This window comes from Aspergillus tubingensis (assembly GCF_013340325.1).
Source record: "Aspergillus tubingensis WU-2223L DNA, scaffold_6, whole genome shotgun sequence".
In the NCBI taxonomy this organism is placed as follows: domain Eukaryota; kingdom Fungi; phylum Ascomycota; class Eurotiomycetes; order Eurotiales; family Aspergillaceae; genus Aspergillus; species Aspergillus tubingensis.
This window is the reverse complement of record NW_023336280.1, coordinates 349356-361586: the sequence shown is the minus strand read 5'-3', so window position 1 is coordinate 361586 and position 12231 is coordinate 349356. Positions and strand designations below refer to the sequence as shown.

Genomic DNA, 12231 nt, shown 5'->3' with positions numbered 1-12231 from the left:
ACCATTTCACCAATTATCTACCCCTACACGGTCCAACATGTTTTCTACAAAAGGTATACTAGTACTCTCATGGAGATCCCGGTTCTATATTTACACGCATGCATGCTAGTCTCTCACTGGTATGGTTCTTCCAAGTACATAACCCTGAATTACCCTGGTGTCATTATCACCGATATAGTATGGTGACAAACCCACAAGCTGACCACGTCATGACAACAACCGCATGTGGCTATGTACTCAGACAAATACCAACAAATAGATCGACACATGTCTCAATATCCCTGTCTCTACCTCGCCTTCTCACCCCCCTTTTCCCCCCTCCCGAAAACCATCTCATCCCTCCCCCAAACCAACACCACCGCCGCCCCCACCGGCCCAGCAACAATCCCCAACAACCCGACCCTCACCACCAACGACACCCACTCACACCACCCCATTGCACCACCTTTATCTATCCTCACTGCATTCCCATACAACCTCCACGCCCAAACCACCATCCCCGCCGACCCAATCAAGTAATCCCACCTCAGGAACGCATGCACCCCGTCTCCAACACTAGCCACCTGTATAACAGGCGATGTCCAGGGCGTGGGAATCCCGAAGACAATACTGGGGTGCAAGGAGGTCCTGTATTTTGGGGAGAGGATAGCAGGTGCGAGAATGGTAGATAGCGAGACGGTGAGGGTGACGAGGTGGGGGATTAGGGTGTTGAAGAAGGCAAAGGCGTAGATGAATCGGAGGGAGGAGAGGTTGTGGTTCTTCTGGGTGGGTTTAGGGGTCGATGTGAATGGGGAGAATAGGGTGTGGGAGAGGGTGAGAAGGATGGAGATGTATGCTGGGAAGGGTTGCCAGAGGGCGATGAAGAGTTGTTTTAGGTCGGTTGTTATGGTTGAGGAGATGGGGAGGACCATTAAGGCGCTGGGGATGATGTAGGAGACGGTGAAAACTAGGGGGAGGGTGGTGAGAATGGTCTTGGGGATGTGGATGTTGGTTGCTGTGGGAGAGGTGGAGGTTGTGGAAGTAGTGAGTTGCAGGGCGCAGTAGAGAGGGGCTGCGAAGGCGAAGGTTAGGGTTTGGGCGGAGAGGCCAAATATTAAGGGACTGGTGGTGAGGTTAGCTTGATGCACTTGGGTACATTGTTGTGAACTTACTATGCTGCCAGGGTCCAAGCATTCCCTTGTCGCCATGATTCTAGGGTTATTAGGATCCAGGCGGAACCGAATGTCCCTGCGAATCCGAGCGTATGGAGAGTCAAGGCGGGGTGGCTTCCATCGGTGGTAGGCCAGAAAAAGGTAGTCAAGGTGGTAAGCAGGTGGTCCAGTCGAGGGAGACCGGTGTAGACGGTTCGTAGAGGCGCATCGCTGCCTGGGAGTGTTTTGCGCTCGATGCTTTGCCTTGCTAGTTCGAGAAGGCCATTGGCGTCGGCATAGTACCAAATGGCATAGAGGGTGAAGAGACTGAGGGCGGGAAGGATCAATTTGGCAGACATGGTGCGTGGATGTTGGTGTGCCTGGAAGAAAAAGTAGAATCTAGTCGTCCTTATATGCAGTTGTAATACTGTCCCTTACTTACTTTTTGTACAACATGTAGATCGCAGACCGAAAGGGTAGCCGTTGCGAGCAGCCGATCGTAGATCTGCGTCTACCGAGGCTGTCATCGGGAACCAGATCCGGGGCTTCACATGGTAGTGTAACACATTGATCCGACTGTCCACGGGGCAGTTGATCTCTGTACTACACGGTGGTTCAATTATGATTTCAATCCTCAACACATGGACTCATAATCATTGCCGAATTCCGACTCCAAACGTTCTTCCCTACAAAATACAATGCCCCGGCTATACGAGTGAATCAATAGCTCAGTCAATATTAGCAGAAAGCTTATCACTCCCCTCCAAAACAAAACGAAGCTATGGTGTACATCAGAGAAACCCATGACATCCCCCTTCACAACATCACCTCACATACCACACCCCTAACAACTACACATCTCCTCTAAACAAGGACAAAGAACTCCGAAGCATCTCACCTCATCCCTCCACCCCCAAACTCAGACCCTCCCAGCTCTATACGTTCCTTTATCTACATCATCCAAGCAACCCATCTACCCTGCTAACAACCTATCCGCCGCCCACCGAACCCTACCCATCCAACCATGGATCGCACTCCCCATGACACCATCACTCTACACCACCAAAACAATAAATACACCCCTCCACCAGCTACAATGCCAATTTTACACAAAACCCTCCACCTCCCTCAATTACCACCCCCAAAATGCCCTCCCCATCACCATCCCCCTCCCCCTCAAGCACCTCCTCCCTATCCACCATCCCAACCGCCCACCCGAGCCGCACCCCAACCCTAAGCCGGCCGCAAACCAACATCGAAGTCTCGCGCATCGAGACACTTCGTCTGACGCACGAATCCACCGTCGGGTCAAAGGCGCCTCAGACACCCCGGGATGAATGGTTACCTATGGGCGGGGGGAAAGAGTTTCCCCCGTTACTACCGGATCCGGATCGCTATGTGGTCGAGTTTACGGGTGAGGAGGATCCGATGCATCCGCATAATTGGCCCCTTGGGACGAAGTATGTATTTTTCTATGTACAGTATATTTGCTTGGTTGGGCGCATGTGTGTCTGTGTGAGGAAGAAGGGCTAATGGGGGTATTGGCGGTGATGATCTAGGATTCTCCTTTCAGGTATCCTAGCCTACGTGACGTTTACTGCGTCTTTCGCTAGTGCGATCTTTTCCTCGACTGTCGGGGCGGTTAGTATACACTACGGGATCAGTACCGAGGTCGCGACGCTCGGCGTCACGCTGTATGTACTTGGGTTCGCGGCCGGGCCGACGTTCTGGGCGCCCGCGTCGGAGCTGTCGGGGCGGCGGTGGCCCATTACTGCTGGAGTGTTTGGGTATAGTATCTTTACGGTGGCGACGGCTACAGCAAAGGATGTGCAGACGATTATGCTGACCCGGTTCTTTGCGGGTTTGTTCGCGGCGAGTCCGTTGTCGATTGTGCCGGCGGCGTTTTCGGATATTTACAATAATCGGACGCGGGGGATTGCGATCGCGATGTTTGCGATGGCGGTGTTCGTGGGGCCGTTTGCGTCGCCGTTTACGGGAGGTTTCATTGTCATGAGTTATCTGGGGTGGAGGTGGACGATGTATATTGCCGCGATTATGGGGTTTTTCGGGTCGGCGCTGTTGCTGTTGTTTTATAAGGAGACGTATGCGCCAGCATTGTTGATGGCGAAGGCGGCGACGGTGAGGAGGCAGACGAGGAATTGGGGAATTCATGCGAAGCAGGATGAGGTGGAGATTGATTTTCGGGAACTGATTACGGTGAATTTTAGTCGGCCATTTCGGATGCTGTTTACGGAGCCGATTGTATTTCTGGTTACGCTGTACATGTCGTTCATTTATGGCCTCATGTATGCCTTGCTGGCGGCATATCCGGTGGTGTTTCAGGATATTCATGGCATGAATCTTGGGGTGGGCAGCTTACCGTTTATTGGGCTAATTATTGGGGAGATTCTGGGAGGAGTGTTTGTCTTGTCGAGTCAGGGCTCGTATACCAAGAAGTTGAGGGCAAATAACGACATCCCCATCCCCGAGTGGCGGTTGCCTCCGGCCATCGTCGGGGGCATCTCTTTCACCATTGGACTCTTCTGGTAAGGCGCCTGTCTGTTGGGCGAATACCTGGCTGATACAATTAGGTATGGCTGGACCGGATGGACGCGATCGATCCATTGGATGGCCCCGACGGCGTCGGGGCTGTTCACCGGGTTCGGCATCTACTGCATCTTTCTGCAGTGTTTCAACTATCTGATTGATTCGTATCTGCAATTGTGAGTGCCTTCCAGGACGCAAATCGTTGAAAGCTTCTGACCGAACAGCGCCGCGTCTGTTTTTGCTGCCAACACCATCCTGCGGTCTGCAGTTGGGGCATGCTTCCCTCTCTTTGCGCGACAGATGTTTGTCAACCTGGGGGTGCAGTGGGCAGGCACATTGCTAGGGTGTCTCGCGGCGATTATGATCCCTATCCCCGTGGGGTTCATCATGTTTGGACCCGCCCTACGACGGAGGAGCAAGTTTGCCCCGGCGGCAGCGGTGTTCCAGGAGAAGTCGGCCTAGTCAGGGTCCGAACACAGTCCGTTAGATAGACACTCACCATCATATCAATCTTAGATAGCTGTAGATAAGTCCGTGGTGATGACAAATAAAGCCAAGGGTGCCAAGGCAGGCATCTGGTTCTGACTGATAAGCATTTGGCGACTGGACGCTGTGAGTCGTGGGAATCCGCTGGGGCCTCTGGGTGCTCGATGGTGATTGCCTCGTGCTGGTGCTGCCAAGGGCACCATCCACGGAATGACTCTCGGTACTGGCTCTGCCAAGCTGCCAAGCTGTCCGCGTTCAGAAATCCTAGCGAAGGATTGGAACTGCTTGAGTCAATTTATGACGGACGCCTGCTGCTTATCGCTCGCTAATGTAAATTTTTTTCGTTGCGGTTTATCTGCCAGTCATACTGAAGTCCCTGACAGATAAAACCCGGGGTTTCCGCGGGGACCCTTTTTCTTCCCTGCTGTCAACCCACCTTGCATACTACAAACAGTAGTAGCACCATGCGCTATCTTGACTGGGTACACCGCGTCAACCTGGCAGTGGCTCGTAGCCCTGTCGGGTGGTGGTTTCGTCTGGAAAACTCGGGTCATGTAGGTTTGCTTGCTGCGCACGCGACACGGTGAACTAATCCTGCGCAGCCTAATGAACGGAAAGGCAGCTTTTTCTTTACCGAGATGCGCGCCGGCTTAGCGACGTTTTTCGCCATGGCCTACATCATTAGCGTGAATGCCACCATTACCTCCGACACGGGCGGAACCTGCGTCTGCCCACCCGAAAGCTATGCCGACCAATGCGACACCAACACCGAATATTTGCTGTGCGTGCAGGAGGTCAAGCGCGATATTGTCACGGCGACCGCCGCCATTGCTGCCCTCTCCACCTTCTTTATGGGTGTCTTCTCGAACTTGCCCGTGGCGCTGGCACCAGGCATGGGGCTCAATGCATACTTCGCCTACACCGTGGTCGGACACCACGGCTTTGGCATGATTCCCTACAGAGTGGCTCTGACTGCCGTCTTTGTCGAAGGATGGGTCTTTCTGGCCTTGACGCTACTGGGAATCCGCCAGTGGTTGGCCCGCGCGCTGCCCGCGTCGATCAAGCTGGCAACCGGCACGGGCATTGGGCTGTATCTTACGTTGATTGGGCTTACCTACAGTGCGGGAATCGGGTTGGTAACAGGCGCCACGGACTCGCCTATTGAACTGGCCGGCTGCGTGGATAGTCTTCGCGATGCGACGACCGGCCTCTGTCCGTCGGATGCAAAGATGCGCAATCCGACCATGTGGATCGGGATTTTCTGCGGTGGAGTCCTGACAGCTCTGCTGATGCTGTATCGGGTGAAAGGCGCCGTCATTATCGGAATCCTGCTGGTGTCCATCATCTCGTGGCCGCGACCGACCCCGGTGACGTACTTCCCGCACACCGAACTGGGTAATAGCATGTTTGACTTCTTCAAACAAGTCGTTACCTTCCACCCGATCAAGCACACATTGGTTGCACAGGACTGGGATATCACGGGGCACGGGTCGCAGTTTGGGCTGGCCTTCATTACCTTCCTGGTTGGTTGCATGATGTCACTCGCTTAAAACGGCAGCTAACCCATGCAGTATGTGGATATCCTCGACACCACTGGTACGCTGTATTCCATGGCGCGATTTGCCGGGACGGTCGATCCTCGCACGCAGGATTTCGAAGGCAGTGCTCTGGCCTACGTAAGTGACTTCCCTGTGTGTTGCCCGAACTTGACTGACTAGTCAGATGGTGGACGCCATTTCCGTCTCGATCGGATCCCTCTTTGGCACGTCTCCTGTCACAGCATTTGTCGAAAGCGGCGCCGGAATCTCCGAAGGCGGTAAGACCGGCCTCACCTCCTGCATGACGGGCATCTGCTTCTTCATTGCAGTATTCTTCGCCCCGATCTTCGCCTCCATCCCCCCCTGGGCCACTGGCTGCACCCTGGTGATCGTGGGGGCGTTGATGGTCAAGGCGGCGGCCGAAATCAACTGGCGCTACCTTGGCGACGCGGTGCCTGCCTTCCTGACCATTGCCATCATGCCGTTCACGTACAGTATCGCGTACGGGTTGATCGCGGGTATCTTGAGCTACATCACACTGAACGGTATCATCTGGGCGATCGAGAAAGTGACTCGGGGACGCATCGTGCCCCCCAATAAGGATGAAAAGGAGCCCTGGTCGTGGAGGATACCTGGGGGGTTCTTCCCGCCGTGGCTGCGCCGCGCCGTTCGGGGAAAGAAGGACTTTTGGCGGGAGGACGAACGGGATCGCAGCGTGATGGATGGGGGATCGGTTGAGTCACAGGATCGACCGGAAAAGCAAGACGTGGCGGCGGGGGGCAAGGATATGTAAAGTGTAATTAATCGTGATTCGATCTCATCGCAAGCTAGCTGTAATATATACCGGAATCAATTGCCGCGCGTGACCGGATGACGTTCGGGGAGGGTTGAGGAGAGGATTGTAGGACACCAATGATACTAAGCGCTCGGGGGGAGGTGGATTGTTGTTTGTCGCTGGCCGATGGGACAACGTGGCCGGGAGGGGGTTGGGGTTGGGAACTGGCAATTGGAAGTTGGGACTTGGACTGACTGACTGACTGACGGTCTACTGGGAACCATGTCGAACAAAATGAGTTAGTAAGAGGATGCTATAATAGACCAGGGTATTGGACGGCTTACCCGAAGGAATTGAATTCCGGTCGCACAGGGTTGGCGGGAAGGCGATGCTGCGGGAGGGAGCAGTCTAAGCTAGAATGGAGTTGGAATGGTTCTCGCCTCCGGGAGACACTCAAGCCACCGTGCGGATGGTGAGCGGGAATGGCGACGCTTGTGAGAAGAATGTAGGGGAGATGAGTGGAGGGGGGAGAAGAAGAAGAAGAGACGGCAGATGGCAGATGATAGGGGGGGGGAAATGAGTGGATCAAAGGGACTAGCTCAGTGCTAGTAAGTAAGTAGATAGCAAGTGGTGGTAGACTAGTAGTACGGTAGTTACTACTAAGTACTGTTAGTAGTCAGTGGGACAGTAAGTAGAGGAGAGGAGAGAGTGTGTGTACTGGTGCTGGAAATACCATTGGAATACCAGTCAAGCCATGGAAGGTACCTGGTAAACCGCGCCAATCAGTGTCTTGATACGGTAATTCCGGGCGGGGAAAGGTCGGTGCATACCCGGCAACCAATTAGCCTTGATACTTCCACCACCACTGGAGCTGGAAGTGACTTCCAACCACTCACAGTTTATCTTTTCTTCCCTGCCTTCTTTTTTTTTCTCTCTCCAAAAAAGTTCCAGCCCTGGAAGCAAATCCCCAATGACCCAGTTTGGTATGGTATCTACTAATGGAATACAGTAAGTAGTGGTGGTTACTAACTAGCAAGCAAGTCATTGGAACCAGGTACTGTACTTGTTCCTCCTTCCAAGTTCAATCATGGTAATCATGGTTCCCATGCTTCATCATCTCCTAGCTTCCCTTCGCCCCTTCGTCTGTCCTTTTCCCCCTCTCCTCTTCTCTTCTCTCCCTCCTCTCCTCCCCCTCTTCTTCCACTCTTCCCCCTTCAGTCATTCCCCTCTCTTTTATCACCCCTTGTTCGTCCTCCCCTCCCAACTCGCCCCATCCCTCCACCATGGGTGAGCACCATGGCCGATACTAAGTCGCGCCCTTTGGCTCCCGCCCCGCCGGGTGCCAACGCCGCTCTCGATGCCCAACAACGCAGGAAAAATGTAGGCACCGCCTGTGCCGCCTGCAAGACTCGAAAGCTCAAGGTAATTTTTGCACATGCCCCCCCATGAGTTGCTTCCATTGCCAACATCCATACTGATGTCCCCAGTGCACAGGTTCCGTGCCCTGTGCCAACTGCGTCAAGAGCAAAGTCGAATGTACCCTCGACCGGAGTGCCGATAAGCGTCGTCGGGGCGCCCTCAAACGCAAAATCGATCAGCTCGCCGACCAGGAGGATCTTCTTGTCCGGCTCGTCAGCGTTCTCCGCGAGAGTGGCAACCGTCGCGCTGTTCCCTTGATCAACCTCATCCGCAGTGACGCCTCGTTGGACGAGATCCGTTACTACATCAACCACCAGCTGCCTCGCTTGGACCTAGCCCAAACTCCGGAACTAGTCGAAGTATGCCAGGAGGTGAAGCAACTCCAGCCGTCTGAGTCGCGGTCCATGCGGCGGATTCTCGACGCCAAACGGTTATCCGACATTCCTCGCTTTCAGGTCCCCGCTCGACCTTGGACGACCGTCGTCTCCGATAATGATTTCGTTTCCCATCTCATCTCGCTATGGCTCACATGGTCGCATCCGTTTCGAAACTGGATCGATAAGGAATTGTTTGTGCGGGACATGCAGGCAGGATCGCTGTCGGCTCGATTTTGCTCACCGTTCTTGGTCAACATTATCCTAGCGGAAGCTTGCGTACGTGATTTCTCTATATCCTGGCCGGGCTCATCTAACAGTCCCAGGCATACTCTGATTATCCCGAGGCATATGCGAGACCGGGAGATGCGGCTTCGAAAGGAGCCCGCTTTTACGAGGAGGCCAAGCGTTTACTGGACAAGGAAGAGGGGCGGATTACGCTTCCAACCGTCCAGGGACTAGGTGTATTGTGGGCATGGTATGTTCCGTGTCACTTCAGGGTGCTTATGATACTGACTGCCTAGTGCTTCGATGACTGGGCGGGATCGCCAAGGGTGGATTCACCGCGGCCAACTTGCCTATGCTATCCAGGAACTTTCGCAGAAGAATTCCGTTCTGGCGTCCGATGCCGATGAAGATACGCTCCGCATGGTTCGAGTTATCAATGGGACCGTTTGGGGACTGTTTAACATGGCCACGTAAGCTTTCGCGCAACCCTCCAGGGGGATCGTGCAACTAACCCGGGACTAGAAGTCACGCCTTGGCCGACAAGAGCCGCCCTTTAATCAAGCCGCCGCAGCGCCACAGTCTACCCCTCGTCAGCCATGAAGGCGACTCGGACGAATGGCGACCGTATCCGGATCACGCAGAAGGAACTGAGGGGCATTCTGTCTGTCTGTTCAGCGCGCTGTGCGGCTTGAGTTTGATTGCCTACGATGTAGCGACCTTCTTCCACCGCGAGGCGCCATCGCGCCCACGGGCGGAGACGGAAAGCAAAGTGGCAGACCTTTATGAGCGTCTTCGTCTCTGCTCCGATCGGTGGCCCACGTGTCTGAAGACTAAACTCGAGGCTCCGCATATCCTCTGTTTACAGTACGTCTAGATTGTCAATCCGCCAGAACCCCCCACTAACCGGATCAGTATGTATCACCATGCGATCATCATGAGAATCTACGAGCCGTTGAAAGAATATTCTACACTGCCCGTTCCGACTATTTCGCCTGTGCGCTCCCGTGAGATGTGCTTCTCGTCAGCGCGTAATATCGCCCACCTGATGCGGATCCACCGTTCTTGCTGGGGTCTCGACCGCATGCCCGTCAGCAACATCCAGTGTATCACCGAGGCTTTGTTCACGTTGCTGGATGACTTGGAGGAGCCCAACAACCGGGAGGCATTTATCACCCTCAGTATCGCGGCCAAGGCATTTTCGCGACGATGGGAGTCGAGCCGGACCATCCTGGGCACGCTCCGCACGACCGCCCAGGCGAAGAGGCTGGCACTGCCCACGGAAACCGACTCGCTGTTTACCATTACGGTTGCGCCGCCGCCGCTTGGCGTGCGCGACAGCGTTGACCTCCTTGATGACAGTGAGGAGGCGTAGGACCAGGGTTGATGCCATAGGACAAGTTAGGCACCCAGAACTGGCACTGTCTCTTGACTTACGGCGTTATATAGACCCTCAGGGATGTCTGGAGGGGTGGACTGGTACTTAGTGACTTTACCCTTGTTGTGATGACCCCAGCGTGGCTTAGATGTGTGGCATTCTGCGTGCCAGCCTTATGTTGCTCATCTGAGGCACGATCCGGGCCGACGGAATTGGTTCATATCCGTGATAGAATATAATACCCATAGAACCTGCAATTTGATGCAGCCTCCCACGATGTGTAGAATAGGCGAGGTGACCGATGCGCCCGACACTTTACCAGTACTAAGCGTGCAATGCCATCCAGACTCCTCCTAACTACACAATTCAGTCTGATCACGTGGCCTGCGGGCTGCCGCTTAGGCCGCCGGGCAGACAAACACAACCACTCATGTTGATGCTTTCCCTCTCCTCCCCCCTGTAGATAGATGGGCTGTGCAGTCAGTCCGCACTGCAACTCACATCCTATCAAATGTCTGTGACATCAACCAGACAGCCGTGCGACTCAAACATCTCTCCCACAAGCCTCACCACAGCGGTTGGGCATCATGGTTTGACAGATGTGACTACGTGCCCACCCGCGGCGGCTAGCCAGCGCCACTAAATCCAGCCTCGTCGATCGCCAGCTATAAATCCTCCGTCGACCGTCAGCTGCAAGCAACCTGTTAGTCTGACATTCGCCGATTATGCTAGCATGTGGGCCATCTTTCCGGCCCGTCTGACACGGTAAATGGAGAAGCTTCCCACTAGCTCCTCGAGTACAATGCCCGAGGGCATTACCATCTATGAGCGAGGTCAGTTCGTATCTGCTTAGCCGTGGCCATAGCGCTGATAAGCTCAGGAACCGGACCATGGATGGAAACTGGGGCATCCTTACTAGATTTGGATCTTGAGGTATGCATTCCGCGGTGTCCTTGATGGCTGGCATTGACGATAGCAGCACCCGACAAAATCGTTGCTTATGTAGGATATACCATTCCTGTCGGGATAAACCTTGTTTTTGTTAATGCGTGTAGATTCTCAAAACGCCAAACTCTGGATGAGACGAAATATCTACGCCTCTTTACGGATGAGTTCCAGCCTGTCATTAGCAAGGACATCAACGGGTCCTTGTTTTGTGACGATCTTCTCGACGAGAACGACAAGCCTATCAAGCACGGTTTGTTCTCAACCCAGGCTCGGATGAATGGGTCGTTGATGAAGTTATTAGTTTCCTGGGCTTGTTATAAGATAAAACATGTCCGCGATCCTCATACATACGAATGGGTCCAAACTACCGTCTTTGTGACCTGGTATCCAGAAACCCAGATCCAGGTCGTATTTATTGTCGACCATCCAGACCCGCCCAGTAAGCTGGTTGCCATCCTACCAACGACTCAGGCAAACAGCAACCCGTATGTTTGGCACGCTGTAATTGCGAACACCATGATCGATGTCTATGATGCTTCTTTCTGGGCGCTTCGAAACCTAGTCCGGGCCACTGAGAAGGTAATATTATTCCGATCAAGATCACTATGCAGTATACTAAATTGAATACAGTCGAGAGTTGATGTAAAGAGCCTGACCCCCGACTTCTTCCCTCATTTGCACGATATTGCACGGCATGTCTTTCACTCAAACGAGACCCTCGAGGTCGCAGAACATACCATGCAATGCCTAGTGGAAGAGCAGGCGCGCTCCTACGAGCTGTACCCAAATATCAACAAGGGCGAATGGCTCCAGAATAAACGGAATCTGCTTCGACGGGCCAAGGACTTTCACTCACTGAAGATCCGAAGCCGATCGCTCTCGGAGCGGTTACACAACGAGATTAACTTGGTAAGTATCAACATATCCCTTTGTTCGAAACAAATCTAATGTGTTAGGGATTCAACCTCGTCTCCCAACGGTTCGGCCACGACGCCAAGTCTGACAGCGCAATGATGAGGACGGTTGCGATCGTCAGTATGATATATCTACCGGGAACATTTGTATCGGTATGTTCCAACCTTGAAGCTCCATGGAATACCTCGATGCTAAGAAGTGTAGGGCCTATTCGGGACGAACTTCTTTGATTACGAAAATGGAAACGAAGTCATGACCAGTTCATTCTGGATTTATTGGGCCATTACTATCCCACTGACCCTGATCACGATGTTTGTCTGGGCGTGTTGGCATTACTATCCGAGGAAGAGGGTGGTGGGGGAAGAAAGACAACGGATGATGACGTTTAATGGGTCACAGGTCTGATGATCTTGTCTATCTTGGGCATGGTTTATGTGTAGATGTGATATGACTTACGAGTATGTTGAATGAGGTTATGAAAGATCATGATGAGATT

The 12231-nt window shown here is 53.5% G+C and overlaps 5 protein-coding genes across 5 annotated transcripts; 4 read left to right on the top strand and 1 right to left on the bottom strand.

Annotated features, from left to right (window-relative positions):
- Positions 1-287: 287 nt before the first annotated feature.
- On the bottom strand, positions 288-1489 carry AtWU_03888 (uncharacterized protein; the record flags this gene model as incomplete). The annotated part of the gene is made up of 2 exons (XM_035498999.1): positions 288-1101; positions 1152-1489. The coding sequence occupies 2 exons, from the start codon at positions 1487-1489 to the stop codon at positions 288-290; spliced, it is 1152 nt and encodes a 383-aa protein (XP_035354892.1).
- A 787-nt stretch (positions 1490-2276) lies between these two features.
- Positions 2277-4139, top strand: AtWU_03887 (MFS transporter; the record flags this gene model as incomplete). Its single annotated transcript, XM_035498998.1, has 4 exons — positions 2277-2590; positions 2690-3676; positions 3722-3853; positions 3902-4139. 4 exons carry the CDS (start codon positions 2277-2279, stop codon positions 4137-4139), a joined length of 1671 nt encoding a protein of 556 aa, XP_035354891.1.
- A 488-nt stretch (positions 4140-4627) lies between these two features.
- On the top strand, positions 4628-6494 carry AtWU_03886 (NCS2 family permease; the record flags this gene model as incomplete). The annotated part of the gene is made up of 4 exons (XM_035498997.1): positions 4628-4717; positions 4766-5686; positions 5735-5839; positions 5886-6494. 4 exons carry the CDS (start codon positions 4628-4630, stop codon positions 6492-6494), a joined length of 1725 nt encoding a protein of 574 aa, XP_035354890.1.
- A 1278-nt stretch (positions 6495-7772) lies between these two features.
- On the top strand, positions 7773-9869 carry AtWU_03885 (putative C6 transcription factor; the record flags this gene model as incomplete). Its single annotated transcript, XM_035498996.1, has 6 exons — positions 7773-7898; positions 7964-8548; positions 8596-8747; positions 8794-8967; positions 9020-9361; positions 9410-9869. 6 exons carry the CDS (start codon positions 7773-7775, stop codon positions 9867-9869), a joined length of 1839 nt encoding a protein of 612 aa, XP_035354889.1.
- A 772-nt stretch (positions 9870-10641) lies between these two features.
- AtWU_03884 (uncharacterized protein) lies at positions 10642-12140 on the top strand (the record flags this gene model as incomplete). The annotated part of the gene is made up of 8 exons (XM_035498995.1): positions 10642-10705; positions 10753-10805; positions 10852-10874; positions 10928-11070; positions 11122-11399; positions 11451-11729; positions 11777-11887; positions 11940-12140. 8 exons carry the CDS (start codon positions 10642-10644, stop codon positions 12138-12140), a joined length of 1152 nt encoding a protein of 383 aa, XP_035354888.1.
- Positions 12141-12231: the final 91 nt, after the last annotated feature.